This window comes from Camelus ferus, chromosome 4 (genome assembly GCF_009834535.1).
Source record: "Camelus ferus isolate YT-003-E chromosome 4, BCGSAC_Cfer_1.0, whole genome shotgun sequence".
Taxonomy (NCBI): Eukaryota; Metazoa; Chordata; class Mammalia; order Artiodactyla; family Camelidae; genus Camelus; species Camelus ferus.
In genome coordinates this window covers 54,556,572-54,573,148 of record NC_045699.1, presented here as the reverse complement: position 1 = coordinate 54,573,148, position 16,577 = coordinate 54,556,572, and the positions used below count along the sequence as shown (strand labels likewise).

General features: G+C 46.8%; 1 protein-coding gene across 6 annotated transcripts in view; it reads right to left on the bottom strand.

Annotated features, from left to right (window-relative positions):
- PALM2AKAP2 (PALM2 and AKAP2 fusion) overlaps nucleotides 1-16,577 on the bottom strand; it is a 425,013-nt gene that overhangs the window by 23,184 nt on the left and 385,252 nt on the right. For all 6 annotated transcript variants that reach the window (XM_032478148.1, XM_032478149.1, XM_032478150.1 and 3 more), the window contains one exon: nucleotides 6,123-8,514. In XM_032478148.1, coding sequence (XP_032334039.1) covers nucleotides 6,123-8,514 — 2,392 coding nt within the window. The remainder of the gene's footprint in view (nucleotides 1-6,122; nucleotides 8,515-16,577) is intronic.

The following is a 16,577-nucleotide window of genomic DNA, read 5'->3' as shown; positions in this document are numbered from 1 at the left end:
AGAGGCACAGAACTTTGGGGGAAAACGTTGATATGTACAGTCAAGGTCATGAGAAATACAACACCACTGCATGAAACATGACTACATTCTTTGGTGCTGTAATGGCCAGTCCTACACACTCTTCCCATCACCACCCCTGGTCCTTTCCCCTGAAGTAGTAAGTAGCTTATTCACAAAAATGAAATGGACCCGAAATACCAGTCTCCTTGGGAAGCACACAGCAAGTCACCGCAGTTCATAAGAGACTGTCATATCCTGCCCTAAACTCCAGCAGTCACGAGGGACATCCTGCTCCCAGGCCTGGCTTACATGAGCTCACATTTCTTTACCATGTGTAGAGCAGGGATGTTATAAAAATTAGGTCCTTTGATTCACCTTTTCATTCACAGCTCAAGATTGCATCTTCCTATGTGGCTGAGTCTGATTTTTTGGAAGCAGCTCTCCTAACTTGGAGCGAGGAGCAGCCAGGCATGGGTAAAGGGGCAAGGATGTCACGTGGTGTTCCCAGCCAGGCAGGAACACCCCTGGGAGCCAACCCAGACACCCTGGGTGCATCAGAAGACCCAGCACAATTAGCAGTGACAGCAGAACCCATGTACAGAAGGTCATGGTAGGAAGTGTGTTCTTTTTCCAAAGTTCTATGTCCCAGAAGCCACGATGGTAGGCTTGTCCCAGAAGAATCTTCTGTATCTTCTCAGGAGTGAGGCTGACAGGTTTAACCAGGGCAGCTGCCCTTTTCAAACTATTGAGGGGAATGTCCAAAAAGAACTCTGAATTCTGTAATTTGAGAAATTCCGATCTCCCTCCACACTTTCATTTATCAACCACTACCCCGACCTAGACTTTTCTTACCAATTCCTTCCCAAAGGACACGCATTTTTTTTAAATGAACATATTTGCTGGGTTCAGATAAATAAAATACAAGGAGTTTCTGGTCCAAGGCAGAAGGAACAATCTTAAGAGAGCAAAAGAGAGCAATCATGGTGTTCAATGACCACCAGTGAGCGCATTTAGCCAGCTTTGGTCCCACTCCGCCAAACGTGTTCAGGTCACAGAGTGAACGCTTATGATCCTCACATTAGGAATTGATTCCCTGCTTAGGTACTCAGCCCTTTCAACGATTTCAAGCCATGAGCCGGTCTCTGGAGTGGATAACTGAGCTTCCTCCTGGGGCAGGAACTTTCAGAAAGAGCAGCCAGACCAGACTAGTCCCTTGGCCACCTGCTCAGATCATTGGACGGTACCAGCAGCTCTGACCACTGTAATCTGGAACTTTGGAACTAAGTTTGAAAAGTATCAACGAACCACTCCGGATCACTAACGTAGCACTGTCTCATGGCCTCTGGAAGCAAACTCACCCACTCAGGCCCCTGGGAGCCAAGGATTACAGAGCGATAGCAGCTCCAGACAGGAGGGGCGGGAGGGACCCAAGAAAATGCAGGGGTCAGGCCTGAGCCCAGGAGACGGCAGAGGGAGACTGAGCTCAGAGCGGGAGAGGGGAGCTGTTACTACACATCTCACAGGCCTCAGGGGCAGGGCGCAGGTTCAGCAGAGGGCAAGGAAGGGTGTAGAAAGAGTATGAACTTTGGAGTCAAGTGAGCCTGGACTTGAAGCTGGGATTCTGTCTACCATTTCCTAGCTGGGTGACCCCGGGCAAGTTACCTAATGTCTCTGGGCCTCCAGTGCTGAAGAGGGAATAAGATTACAGGTTCACAACCCCTTAGGCACAATTCCAAAATCCAAAAACAAAACCACTCTGAAAACTAAGTTTCGTCATGACTTACATATTTGGCAGCAAAACCTGACTTGAACTGGTACGAGGCCTCATCTTGGTCTTTATCGATCTCCCTTAATACAGCTAGCTCTTCCTGGAAGTTTCACAGCAGAAATCTAATTTGATGACAGGTGCTGCCCCAGACTCCACTGAGTGCGTTGAATCATCGTGCATGCACTGCGTGGCTTTTCTAAATAAAAGTGAATACACTTTACGGCTTTTCTAAAAACCAGAAAAATTCAGACTATTATCTGGGTCTCAAGAGTCGAGATAATTTGTATCCTACCTTAGAGGGCTGTTGGGAGGATTAAATGAGAAAGTGATGAAGGAGAAGAATGCGCGCGAAATAACTCGTACAGTACACAGCTTCAAGGGTGTGGTGAGTTGCAGCCACCAGGATTAGTAGGCTTGTGTCACCAGAGAGTGTTTTGGGAACGTGGTGGTAGACATGCCCATCTGTAGGGCGTCCCAGCATTCAGCTTTAGCGCCCTCACACGGCCAGCTGGGCTCCCACACGCTGCACAGTCCGTGCCCGCGGGCAGGAAAGGGAGGCACTTGCACTCCTGAAGGACAGCCCTCTCTCACTTGGACCTGGGAGGGAATCCTTCCATCAGTTACTGACACAAGGTCTCCTACTGTGTCCTTGGGTAGGAGGGCATCTGCAGGGAGCCCGGGCCTCACCCAGCTCGAATCGAGCATGGAGAGAAGCCACCAGGCTCTGATGCATGAATACTGTGCTGACATCAGTCTTTTTTTTTTTTCTGTCTAGAACTTTTCTTTGTGATATCAGGAGATAAGGAAGGGAAAAAAAAAAGACCTAGTCAATAAGCTTTATAATAATGTAATGATCGTCTCTCATATGATCTTAGTTCAAACTGACAACAGATGTCGAAAGCGATTGGAAATCTTATTTTTATAAGATGTATCATGACCACATGTTTCCACGTATTAAAAGTCATGAACAGACACTAACAAGTTAGGAGACTCAGTACCCACATCTTCTCCTTGACCGCACTCCGTAACGTCCCACCGGGCAAACTGTCTGATGTGGGAGATCAACTCAACACCTGGCAGGAAAACAGAAACTTTCAGAAACTAAACTAATCGTCACCTAACTAACTGGGTTTCTCTGGCATGCCTGGAACTTGGCAGTGAAACCAGGATATCTAATAATAGACATTGGCGCTGAACAGAGAACTGTCTGTTGAAAAGACATTTTGAAAAGGTCTACATTGTAACTTCAGTAAATGTTTGGGTTTTCCCCCCAAACTCATTCCTCAAGGGCACGTCACGGCAGTGTGGGTCACACCTTCAAATCAGCCTTGTGAACTTGCTGAAGCACTTGCTTTATTCTCTACTTCTAAGTACCAACAAGAGAAGGCCCACATGTGTTCGTTCTTGGGAGTATGGCCTCTCCCATAATGCAGGGCATTTGTCAAGATGGCGGCAGGTGGGGGGTGCAGGTAGAGTTCAGTGGTAGGTCCTGGGTTCAATCCCCAGTACCTCCATCAAAAAAAAAAAAAAAAAAAAAAAGATGGTGGCAGAGCTTTAGACATGCTGGTACATAGAAAAGAAGCTGTGGAATGGACTCGTTAAAGCAGGAAGACTTTTAATCCATCAATTCATGGATGAAGGCAAGACAGCTTGGAGATGAATGGAGATAATTACCCCTTTGAAAATCCTCACTGGCTTCCCACTGACCACAGGATAAAGTCTACAATCTAAAACCTGTAACATGATTTACATAGCTCTTCACTGTCCGGTTCTGAATCAGTTTTCTTTTGTTTTCAGTCTCTTCCTTTAACCCACCCTAGCCTTATTTAGGCACCTCAAATGTGCCTCACTCTCTGCCTTTTGGTCCTCTCCAGGTGCCCCTCCTTCCGAGTGGAACAATCTCCCCCACCCCTTGAACCCAACTTCTACTCCTTCAATTCGAAGCTGAGATGACAGTTTCCCCCAAAAGGGAAGACTTGAGGAAGTGTCCTCACCTCCCCAGCCAGGTGGCCTTCCATGCTCTGTGCTCTGTTATGAAATTGCCACCTTGGTTTCATGTGTGCAGACGTGCATGGATGAACTGCCATCTTACTAAAGGGGCAGAAATCAACCCTATGGGGATGGGATATGGGGGAGGAGATTAGTATCAGCATAGGGGTAAGTCCGGGGGAAATCGGTCCAGGGCTGCCGGGATGCTGAGGGCAAACATTAGGACTCTGTCTTGTTTTAAGCCTAGTGGGGAAGGTTGGCAGACCACTGCAGGTCAGGGAACTAGGAGAAATTGTTAAAATGTCTTAATTTCGGTCTGTGTTCTAGAAGTAAATAGCGGGGCAATATGGTGAGTGGTTCAACCAAGAGGGGGAGTGAAGAAAACTGAAAATATCACTGAGCACATGCACCTTAGAGAAGGTCCTATAATCAAATCACGTAGAGGGAGGGCTAGGGAAGCGGAGCCAGCTATAACTGACAGGAGGGCCGTGGGACCCGCCTGTGATGTGAGCGGAAGTGGCCGAGATGCCTGCAGAGGCTTCCTCCACCAGGGAGACTGCAGGTTCTTCTGCTGGCCCTTTCCAAGCCCTTCCTTGTGAAGTAGGCTCCCCAGACTGGGCTGAGTTCAAGTGGTATGAAAACATTTTCTAGGACACCCTATAGAACGCCCAACTGGCATCTCTGTGCCAAGCCAGCCCACAGAAGTGAACGTGACAAGTGAGGATCTTCAGGAAGAGCCAACCAGCCACTGTTCAGCATTGATTAAGAAAAGAACCTTCCCTGAAAATTTTCTTTGTCTCAAACACTCAGCGGGCCATTGCCCCATGACCTGAAGGAATTAAAAAACATACTGGGAAAGTCCCCGTGCTAGTCCTCTTCCTGCCCCTTTCCCTTTCCTTTCTGAATAATTTAGTCCAAAAGCCATTAGGCAGGGCTGAACGAGATGGGTGTCTGCAAGGGTGGTGGTGGTGGTGGGAGGGGCCACAGTGACCCAGAGTGATGTGCAGGGTGGGCGGGGAGACGGCGGACCCAGCACCGGGTGTTGGAGCCCCAGCTGGGTGAGGAGGGTGTTGGGGGACAGCAGTGGCTACCCAGAAATTAAAAGAAATTTCCTCTTAAATAATTCAAAATAAAAAAAAATTTGTACTTTACTGGGGAACTTTTCTAGCTTTGAGATTGTTTCAAAATTTAAAAATTAATAACAGAAAGAGTTAACTTGTGTCATTATAGATTTGATGGAAGCCAGGTGTCAAGATGGGATTAAGACCTGGATGGACCAAGCTAAATGCCAGTAATTATACGTTAAAGCAACATTTCTTACATTATCTCTGGTGAAAGAATAGTTTTCCTGCCCAGTCCATTATGGGCCAATTCTTTTAAAAAATACACAATCCCACATTTGGATTTGAGGACAATATCAAATTGCTCCAAGAGTATTCACTTACTCCCAATGTCTGTACTTCTCTCAGCATGGACCCAGAATAGTCATGAATGAGCCTGGGCCACACTTTGAGCAGCCTGTCTCTGTAGTCTATGTGGATCCCCAAGTTCCATCACATCCAAATGAAAAATAAAAATGACCAGACCAAATGAGAAATAAAAATCACCGTTATCCAAGATGGTAGCCACTATAATTACCACTGTAATTAACACCAGCCATCTATACAAAGTATTCAAGATAGGGACTGTCCAGGCGATGGGAGGAGATTAAAGGACTTTCTTTACATACAGTAACCCAACTTTTCCAAAAGGGTCACAGGACACAAGAAGATGAAACCACCCTGATTCCAAAGTAATTGCTTTGTGGTGACTTAAAGGAAGACAAACCCAATCATACAGAAGATGGACAAAATATCTTCTATGCGTCAGTCTACAACACTAACTCATAACTATTATTGCTGGGACGAGACTCAGCGTTCAAAAGCGGTTAGGAGAAGACACCCCCAAATCAGGCCTCCAATGAGGCTTGATTTCACTGCAGATACTGACGGTCAAGCTACTGACTTCAACACAGCCCACACATGGGCCAATTCTAACTGGGTCTGGGCCACACAGAACCTCTCCCTCAGCTCCTTCAAATAAAAAGAGAAACATTCTCCACACCAAGCCAAGTCCATAGCAGGACGACGGGAAAGGCGCTAGTCCATTCTCTGGGAAATGGCAAACACCATCCAGGCTCAGGTTTCTGCCAGGGGACGTTCTGATCCTCCTGTTACAGGTCTCCGAACACTGAAATCCCCACACCAGTGAGCCCCTGACGCTTACTGCAGGGGAGCCTCCACACAGAACCCCGTGAGCTGAAATCAACGCCGCACTGAAATCAATTTCTGCAGCATCTGTCTCTGGTCTGCCGCACTCCACTTACCTGGGGCGGTTTTGTAGCATGATGTTCGGGAGGGCAGTGATAGGGCCTTCTTGGCCCTGGGGCTCTGGGTACTCTGCAAGACTTGTCTCTGCCTCTTCAGCTCCTCTTCCCTCTCCTGGGCTGCTCGGATCTCTTCTTCAATCATGGACAAAGTCCGCTGCTTCCTGGACCTCAGCTTGAAGGGTCCAACCATCACATCGGACTCTTGAGTGGCCAGAAGTGAGGCTGTGCTTCTTAACTCAGCTGCCTCCGAGTACTTGCTGAAGTAGCTCCCTTCTGGTCTGGTCTCCTCCATGTTTATTGGGCCACTGGGCTGCACGGCAGGCAGAGGCTGGGAAGGCCCCCTTTCCCTGAGTGCCCTGTCTTCAGCAGGCAGAATCTTTGGCAATACATCCCTTTTTTCTTGGACAGGAGAGGACACCTGAGGTGGTTCGAACACGCTCTGAGGCTTCTCTGAGCTGGGGCCTCCCGTAGCAGCTTCCTCAAGAGTTGCTTCAGGTGCTGGCTGTTCTGTTCCTCCCTTGTTGGTTCCAGACACAGCTCTATCCACTTGCTCGGCAATGGCTTGTTGAATGGCATTCTGCACCAGGAGACCGGCCTGATATTCCAAGGGATCATCGACTGAGGGCGAGTCTCCCAGTGTTGACGAAGGGGAATAGAAACCATGATCACTAAACGACTTGGAGACCCCCTCTCCTCGGCCCTCAGTCGGATTGTCGGTTTGAGGAGTCTGGGGCAGAGAAAAATCAGCCAGCGAGTTTTCCTGGAGGGCGTTGGTTGTCTCATTGGAGGCCCCACTGTCACTGATGTTGTCCATGCTGAAGTCATTGGACAGCGTCTCCAGGACGGTGGTGTCCTGGGACCTCACCGACAACTCATCCAAACCAGAGTCAAGCTCCTCTTGGGTCAAAGAGACGTTGACTGACCTTGAAAATTGATCCAAAATCCCAGGGTCGTCATCCTTGACCACGGTGAGGACGGCCCGGGCGCTCGTAAACTCTCCGTCCTCTGCCCACAGTTTGGCTAAGGGCCCGCGTTTGGAGGGCTCGCTGTACGGCCCTTCCTTCCCCTGAGGAGCTGTGCTGGCCTGGCCTCCTCCTCCGGAAGGCTGGCTCTCCAGGGCACAGTGGGCTTTCTGCCCCTTGGCTGCCGCTGAGTCTTCGGGAGGTCCCCGGACGGAAGCTGGCCTCGAGATGGTCAGGGTCTTGTCCGAGCTGACTGACCCCAGAGGCCGGTAGAAGGGTTTGATAGAGAAGAGCCTGGGTGTGCTCTGGCCCTTGGCCACTGTTGGCCTGGAGCTCTCCATCTGCTGGAACTGCTTGCGAGCCACAGAGAAATCTATCTGCTCGGTGACGATGTCCTCCTTTGCGGTTTCCGAGGATGCGGTGGCGGCGCAGAACTGCGGTGGGGGCTGCGGCCGCTGCTGCTCCTGCTGCTGTTGCATTAGTAACTGCTCCTGCTGCGCCCTCCTCTCCTTGCGCTCCATGTACTTTTTGTGCGACTCCAGATGTTCCTCGTCCAGCTGCTCCTCGATGGTCTTTTCCTGCGGAGGGTTCCACCACTTTGCGGCGATGCCAGGGTTCTTTTTCACGGCCTGACTCCGGATGAGCTCCCTCCTCTCCTTCTCCAGCTCCAGCATCTCTTCCGAAGGCCTCACTTTTCTGACGCAGAACTGTTCTTTCTCGCGCTCGTCGTCCTCAAAGAGCTTGGAGGGCTTCTTGTCCTCGTGGAAGGCACGCAGCTCGAACTTGGCTTCCTTCTTCAGCGTGGTGAGCGTGAACTCCCCGTCTCGGGAGGAGCACCGCGAGCTGGTGGAGGAGCTGGGGCTCACGGGTACCTGCGGGCTGTCCCCCAGCAGGTCTCTGGGCTGGTTAGCGGGGTGGCCGTTGGCTCTTCCACCCTCTGCCATGGTGCCGGAGTCGCTCTGATGGAGCTCGATGTGCGGAGGCAACTGCCTGCCGGCCGCCCTCTCGGCGGGCTCCTGCTGGGCGGGGGTGTGGGCTGGGGGGCTTCCGCTGCCCACCAGGATGGCCGCTCCCGGCTCTGGGGACGACGTGCCGTTGTAAGTTCCCTCCACAGCAGAATCACAGCAGTTGGCCTCCAGCACCTCGTCTAGATATCGGATCTCTCTGGCCACATCGTTATCCAGAGATTCATGATGATCAGTGAGGAGGCCATTGTGGGGGGCCGAGTAGAGAGGAGAGGAGTGGTCCAGGGAATGTGGAGTAGGGCTGATCCCAGGAACACTTTTACATTCTGCAACAGAGACCTCAATTTCCATGTTTTTGTGATCTGGGGGAAGAGAGCTGGTGGCGGGCTCCCGGGGGTCCACACTGCAGTGGCCTCTCTCGGTTTTCAGCCGGGTATCATCCTCCGCAAGCTGGGGAGGCTTCTGGAATAAAGAGAATACAGAAGTCAGGGTTAGAGGCCATACCTCCTATGGATGTGAACCCAAGAAGTTAGCTGATAACTAACTGAAAGGAAAATTCAAACAAGGGCAAGATCTTTTAAACAGAGGTTTCTCTTCTAAAAATCCTTTGCATAGTCATTTTGCTGTGGTAACTGGTACCTAAATGTCACGATTTTCCTGATCCCATTTTGTTTACTGGGTGTTCGGAGAACTTTCAATAAATTCTAGTCCCATTTTAAAATTTAAAAGTAAATTGGGGGAATGGGGGTAGAGGTCAATGGTAGAACGCATGCTTGGCGTGCATGAGGTCCTGGGTTCAATCCCCAGTGCCTTCCTTAAGCTGTGGGGGAAAAAGTTAAAAAAAAAAATAGTACAAAAAGAAACAGACTTACAGACACAGAAAACAAACTTATGGTTATCAAGGGAAGGAAGGGGTGGGAAGGGATAAATTGGGAGTTTGAGATTTACAGATACTACTATATATAAAATAGATAAACAGCAAGTTTCTACTCTATAGCACAGGGAACTACATTCAGTATCTTGTAGAAACCTATAATGAAAAAGAATATGAAAAGGAATATATGTACGTATATGTATGACTGAAACATTATTCTGTGCACCAGAAATTGACACAGCATTGTAAACTGACTATATTTCAATTAAAAAATAAGTAAACTAGTATTTGGATCATCATCTGACAACATTGTTCAAATAATTTCTAAAGTAGAAGGGATTATATAGCAACTGTACCAGAATTTTTCAAAATATTTCACAGCAAGTTTCTGCAGAAATGTAATACAGCTATGTGTACGTCCCCAACTCTAAAAAGAAGGTCCTTTTGCATGCACAGATCTTGAAAGCATGGCTCTCTGCCAGATGTAATGCAATTATTCTGCAGACAGGAAACTTCTGGGAGAAATTTTCCAAAATAAAATACTGGCAAACAGTAGATCTCTTCAATGGCCCTTTAAGAGCGACAGTGCCCCACTGCCATGGCTGTAATTGACCATGTGCATTATAAACACAGAACCAAAAAGCCACTGACCGCACAGTTCTGTTCTCCCAGACGACACAACAATCCTCCTTAGTTAAGGAGTGAATGTTGCTTTGAAAACAACCGTAGTGGACTACGGTACCTCCCATCTAGTTCCTAAAATGTTTTATATGTGACAGCTCCAACTTCGTGGTTAAATAAGAAACCTACATCTTCCTAATGGTTTTAAGCGCATCATGTTTTTCATCAGTTATCAAGCCCGTGTCACTTTATTTGGCATTCGTTCAGATTAATTTTCAAATTCTAGGATGATTCCCCCCACCCCATACCAAAGTCCTCTGGTTTTTCTCAGATAATTCAGTGGTAAGTTGTGAGCTTAATTCGAATTTCCCTCAAGGACTTCACGAGCACTTTTGTCAGCTTTGTTTCAGATCTCAAGTCTATAGGCTGCCTGGTATTACCGCATAGTAACAACGCAAAATTGCACAATAATTTTTCCTTATTTAAAACTGAAAAACATCCATGAACTATTAGTTTCCTTTATTCTGTTTTCCCATATTCCTCTTTAGACTTAAATCAATCAAGTTATAAATATGTAAAAAATTATTATATATATTCATATATATACAATTATTCCTTCTTTAGTAATAGGCAACAGTAATGACTATTCCTTCTTTGTCAACACCTTCTGGTCTCAAAGGATCTTCCAGTCCATATTTGGTTTTTGTCAAAGTCTGTACTTAATATTCATAATCTCGAATATCTTTATTTTATTTTTATTTATTTGTGATGACCGTTACCTAGTGGCTCTTTTATCTTTAGAATGAACTAAAAATACATGGCAAGGGAGCTGTTACTACCCTTAGAAAACATTGACTGAAGTTTCTTTTGGGAAGGCAACTGTCAGTAACTTCTATGTCATTAAGAAGTATAGGAAATTTTAATGCTTGAAACTTACGGGCTGCCATTCGAACTTAAAGAAAACCTAGGTCCAAATTAGCCTACTCTGTGGAAAGTTATTAATGGAATAAGTGGGCCAACAAAAAAAGGCACAGTGCTGCTAGGATCAGAGTAAGATTATCCATGACCCTCCCACCCCTGGCTTCGTTTGGCCAATGAGTCACTGCTAATATTCTTTATGGGAGTTAAGTAGACCCTTCCTTCCATCTCTTTTGGCTTTTGGGAGGGAAAAAAAAGTAGGAAAGTAGTAGGAAGCTGCTGGGACTGAAATATGATTAAAACAAAATCACCGCTTTACTGAAACAGAAAACACCTTACGACAGTTGACATGAGAAGAAGGCAACGTAAAAGAAGCCAAAAGGCAAATCACTAATTCTCTAGTTCACTTAGTCACTGATTCATTCATTAAAAATGCAGGAGACTTATTCTGTAGGGCCACGATGAAATTAGCAGCAACAATAAATTCCAGGAGACAATACGCTTTTTCTGAACAAAACCTGGATTTCCCCATACTTCCTAGGAAGCCTAAGTCTATTTTGAGGCTGCTCAGGTGAAGTGAAGAACTTGCCTCTGTTTATCTCCTGCTGCTGATCATGGAGACCAGAATAACTGAGCCTCCCTCCCCAGCATCTCCAAGAACACTGTCAGCATCGTCCCTCTCTCCTGGATGCTTCACAGTTCAAGGGTGACAGTGGATGAGCAGAAGCCCTACTTCTTTTTTTTTTCTTCTTTGGAAGTTAAAAAACTGTATCAGCCTTTTCCAAGGCATACTTTCTGAACTAGCCATGACTGTTCTGATTAAAAATTTTAACTGAGAATAGCACTTGACAGTACAGTTTTGCATTGTCCAAAAAACTACCTTTAGCTCTGAGTTGGAAATGATACATCTCATTAGCTATGTCTCTGATGTGTTAAACAGATTTTTAAAATGCTAATTATCAGGTTAAAAGTCCAAGTTTGGATCCTAGTGTAATTTGAGATGATTCTTTTCCAATATCTTAAAAAAAAAATCTAGACACTGGAGGGTGTAAACAGGAAGGAGGCTCTCCTTCCTCCTAGTTACATGGGGCCCCAGCGCTTTCCACAAATTCAGAAAATTCTTCCTGACACTCAATTCCATCTACTTCAGGGAGCAGCAGCTCTGAGCCCTAACCAGGGTAGAGGTACTTAAAAAGATAAACAACTCTGCTTTGCTAATTTACCTTCCTGCCTCAGAGTTCCTGAGTTTTGGGGAAGTTAGGGAACAATTATAACAAAAGAGCGAATTCCCGAGTTCTGGTCTCAGCAGGAAGAATTTACCTTCTTGCAGGATGGCCTAAAGTGATCAAACCCACTATAACTATACCAGGTACCTGGAAGAGGCCTGGGAGCCCCGCCGTGCAAGGATTTGGCAGGAGTCTGGGTTTGACGTCATTAAATGATGTCATGCTCAGACCAACAAATACTTCTTGCTCTCTTTGAAGATAAGATCAGAACTTTCTCCATGATTCAGATAAGGTGAACCTGATTCCAGACTCAGATAAAATGCACATTCATTAAATGAACTGTTAAGTCTTTTTGGAAATAAACTATGCCCCAAATGCAAAAAGCAGGAGGATATGAAAGAACCACCAGACTGGGTTTTTGAAGATCAGAGAAAAACCAGGGTGCTAAGGGGGTTGGTGAGATCTTGGATGGTCCCAGCTAACCCTCCAGGTGGAGCCCTGACAGCCTGCCACATACCTGCCCACCCCCTGGCTTCCCAGAATAGTTAATGGCCGGTCAGGATGTCGACCATTTACTTTAAAATACTCGGGGAGACACAATAGAATTCAGCTGTTGTGTGTCTAAAATGAGTTTAAATTACATTCCAGGGGCAAACAGCCATCCTAGTTGGAAATATATATTCCAGGAGTGGTCAGCCAGGATCTAATCAGAAACCCCATTCTGTAGGGGCCTTCCTCCCTCCAGGAGTTCAACGCTCTGTAACTCCCAGGGGCCCCTAAAGCTTTTGCTAACTGGCATAATTAAGGTGAGAAGTGAGTTTCCATCAGTGAAATTAGTAGCTTGTCAATTAGCATGATGGATGCTAGAGACGGCTGAAATCTCTGGTGTTCAAATTTGTGGATTAGAGATATTTTCCAGCCTTTCGTGAATAGAATATACAAATACACAAAGTGACCACCTTGGCTAGTGCATCCTTAAGGATGGTGCTTGATGTCTGAGAACAGTACTGTTCCCAGCGTTTGGTTCAGAGGACATTGTTTTTCGTTTGTTTTTTTTTTTTTAATTAAAAAAAAATAAATTTGACATGTAACATTGGGTATGTTTAAGGTGTACAGCATGTTACTTTGATAACATTTATATGCTGTAATACAATTACCGATATAGCATGATCACATTACATAATTATAGTATAATATTATTGCCTATATGCATTAGACTGTGCAGTAGATCTCTGTGGCTTATTTACTACTTGCTAAACATTTTAACCCATCAGTCCTATCGCCATCATCCTCCACCTGCCTCATCCTCTGGTACCCACCATTTTACTCTCTGTTTTCTAATAGATTCAATGTTTGGAGATTCCACATGTAAATGACATCAAACAGTACTTGTCTTTCTCTGTCTGACTCATCTTGCTTACCTAATGTGCTCAAGGCCCATCTCTGCTGTCACAAATGGGAGGATATCCTCCTTTCTCAGGGCTGGATCATATTCCATTTGTATACATGTATAACATCTATTTTATCCATTCAAGAGGACGTTGGCTGTTTAACGCCCACTATGTGGTAACAGAATCCCACCTTTGTAAAACCACCACATCTGTCTTCATGGGGGTTAGAGAATCTAGAATCTTTGAGAGCCATGATGTCTTTGAGGCTACAGATAATAGTTTTAGATCTACTTTCACAAAGGTTTATTTAATAAACGAGTGCCAGAATTTGACCCATATTCTGCTTTTATTATAACCTGTAGCCAGGTTGTATCTTAAGCTGCCATTATTTACCAAAAAGTGTCCAATAGTTGTGCAAAGCAAATGAGTATGGGTTAATTTACAACAGAGGCGCCCAGGTCTCCTGTTCTGCTAGACCCTCTGCAAGACAACCAGGGAATGCTTCTGAGAATATAATAACTCCTTTGTAAGCAAGGTTCATAATAATATCTTTCAAATCTGTCTTGAGAATTAAACTAGATAAAGTATTTAAAAGTACTATGTAAACTGTAAAATGCTTAATGCAAGTATGCATAATTATTAAGCAATTTTATACTGAAGTGTAAATGACCAATATTAAGTTCTTTCTGGGAGCAAGTTGACTCCCTTTGGAGGAAGGAGCAGGGAGTGATGGTGAAGTTTTGATTTTGAGAAGAAAAGAAATCAACAAGAGGCATTTAAAGGCAAAAGGCCCACGAAAGGCTAAAAGTCAGACCCTAAGCCCCCCTCTAACCTAATCTTTCCCCACTCCAGATCCCTCCACGTTAATTTTAGTTGAAGTGAAGCATAATTATAAAGACACATTTGCAGGTTGTAGCAAACAGAAAATTTGTATTAAATATCCCTAAAAGTCAAATTCTACTTAGAAACGATTATTAGTATATATATGTAAACGAAAAAAAATGTGCAGTATACTTGTATTTACATTCAATATAATGTGTATGTGCAAAAAAAGAAAAAGTCAAACTCTAAAGGTGCAGTAGAGTGGACAGTCAAGAACCACCCAGACCTGCGGCTCTGGTCCCATGGGAAGCAGAGGGGGGTCACACAGTGGTCTGAACAGAATCTGTTCCATCTTTAATACTCTACCAGCTGAGCAAAGACATGCGTGAATGAGGCAGTATCTCGAGGGTGTCCCGTGGGTGCACTGAGTGTCACGTCCCCCTTTTACTATCTCAGGCACTTGTCTGAGAGCTTATTGCCTTCACGGTACTGCACACACATGACCTTGGTCAATGCTCATTAACAGGACCCTCTGTTAGGAGGAAAAGGCAGAATTTGTTCCTTTGGTTTTTAAACTTTAGCATAAGATGTTGAGAGAACTCAAGAGCCTTTTCCCAGGATCCCCTGGCTAGTAAGTGGCCCAGCCAGGACTTGAAGACCAGTTCTCCCGAATTCTATCTCAGTATCTCCAAAGGTGTCCTTGATGGCAGGGGGCTTCCAAAATGACAAGGGAGGTGTTAACAAGCTGGATGGGTCTGAAGGGCATTTACTCGGCTTTCTGGCTGGTAGTCTGCACACCTGAATCTCTAGAAGTCACGGGAGACTCATGACGTGGCTTCAGATGGCTTTTCTCCTCCGTATTCAGAACCAACCAGAGACACTCCCTGGAGACTTCACTGCAGTTCCTACCTTCTCCTCGACCTGCAGGGCCCTCTGGCTAGAGATGGGGGTGCCGACCTCCTGTTCTGCCTGGGGATTTGGCCTCTGAGGCGGGTCCTCTGATGACACCCCAGGAGGCAAAATATTCCCACATCGCAGTCATTGCAATGGACACTGTGGGAAAAGGCAAGGAAGGGCTCCTCCCCAGCACCAGAGGCAGCAGCTCAGGTGAGATTCTAGCAGCCTGTTTGATTTGCACAGAGAACACATCGGGGCCCTGCTGCCCGCCTGGCTGAGGTCATGGCCAGCTCTGTGATCTTTCTTCCCAGGGTATCTGGATGCGTCACGCACAGAGAGAACTTGAAGGAAATGCATTTTCCTCAGCAGATCAAGGACACGGGAGAACAGAAGCTTCTACTCACTTCACGTGTCCGCTGTGTCTGCAGCTTCTGCTTTCCGACCTCCCCATTCCCATCTTGACAACGTCCGCTACCAACTTCCCAGGCTCCTAGTCTAAATGCACAGTGTGACCCCAATTACTCAAACCTCAGGCTCCTGCTGCACAGGCAGGTTTCTATGCTCTGAATAGCCCAGATTACTTCCTTCTAAAGCCACGATCTTTAAATTAGAAACAGGTTTCCCCAGGTGATAGGTGACCTGATCCTTTAATCCAGTTATTTTTAAAGGTCTACCAAAAATACAAACTCATTCTTGGCCTAGGAACAGGGGCATGGCTATGAACTAAAACTCTGTCATAGCTGTAGAACCAGAGGGCATCTCTGTCTTCGCTTCTTACCCTCTTTCTCTTTCCTAAGTCATGTGGTTATTAGCACACAGGTCACAGCTGCTGTCACGGCAAAGAACTGGTTCCACGGGCCATGCATGACTGTCTCTACAATGGCTCTTGTAGTAATCTTCTGGCTGAAGTTTCCATCACAAAGGCAGACGGGAGAAGAGGGTGCAACCTGGCAGGTGGATGAGGCTCAGACACCTACAGGATGTTCACTTGGGCCTGCTGAACTTCATCAGCCTTGGAGGGACAGGGTAGAGCTACAGTCAGGTGGTCTGGGGGACACGGACTCCTCAAGCCAAAGGAATCCAGGGAGTGTGGAAGGGGAGCACAGAGGCTGAAGAGGTCACTCCTGCAAGGATAGGCATGTCCTGAGAACCAGAGGGATGAGCCCTGTGCCGGGGCCATGGGAGGTCCTCAGGGCTGTGAGGTGGTCTCACGCTGCAGCAAGGAGCTTATAGCCTTGGAGGGAGAGAGAACGGATTCACAGAAAGACAGCAAAGAGCACAGGTGGAAGGAGTGGCAGGGCAGTAACTGGAAAGGAATTTCCCACCCTGTTCAAGGTGGCAAATGGTGCAGGCTGAAAAGAATTTACAAAGGATGCTGGGAGCATCACCATTCCTTGGAGGCCGGCCTGCAGCTCCTCTGCTGCCCCCCACCTGAGGCTGGAGATGGTGCTGGGACTCTGAATGGCCCCTCCACCCACCCCTGTGAAGGCACAGAGAGTGGGAATTTTGAGGATGCTTGTTTCCGTTGTTGGGCTTCAGGCCTCTGGCCAGGAAGTGGAGGGGAGCGGCCCCAGACGATAACCTGGGCCACACTCCAGTCCAAGCAGCGTTTCCTCTTCCACCCACCTCCATCCCCCCTTCCTCTCAGAGCTTCTTCCGGCCCATAGAACCAAGGGCTGGTGTGGATCGTGGGAAACAGGGAGGCTGGCCACTCCCCACGGAGGCCAAGGACCCCCGCCCCTCCCCCTTCCTGGCTGATGGGAGGCAGACTTAAGA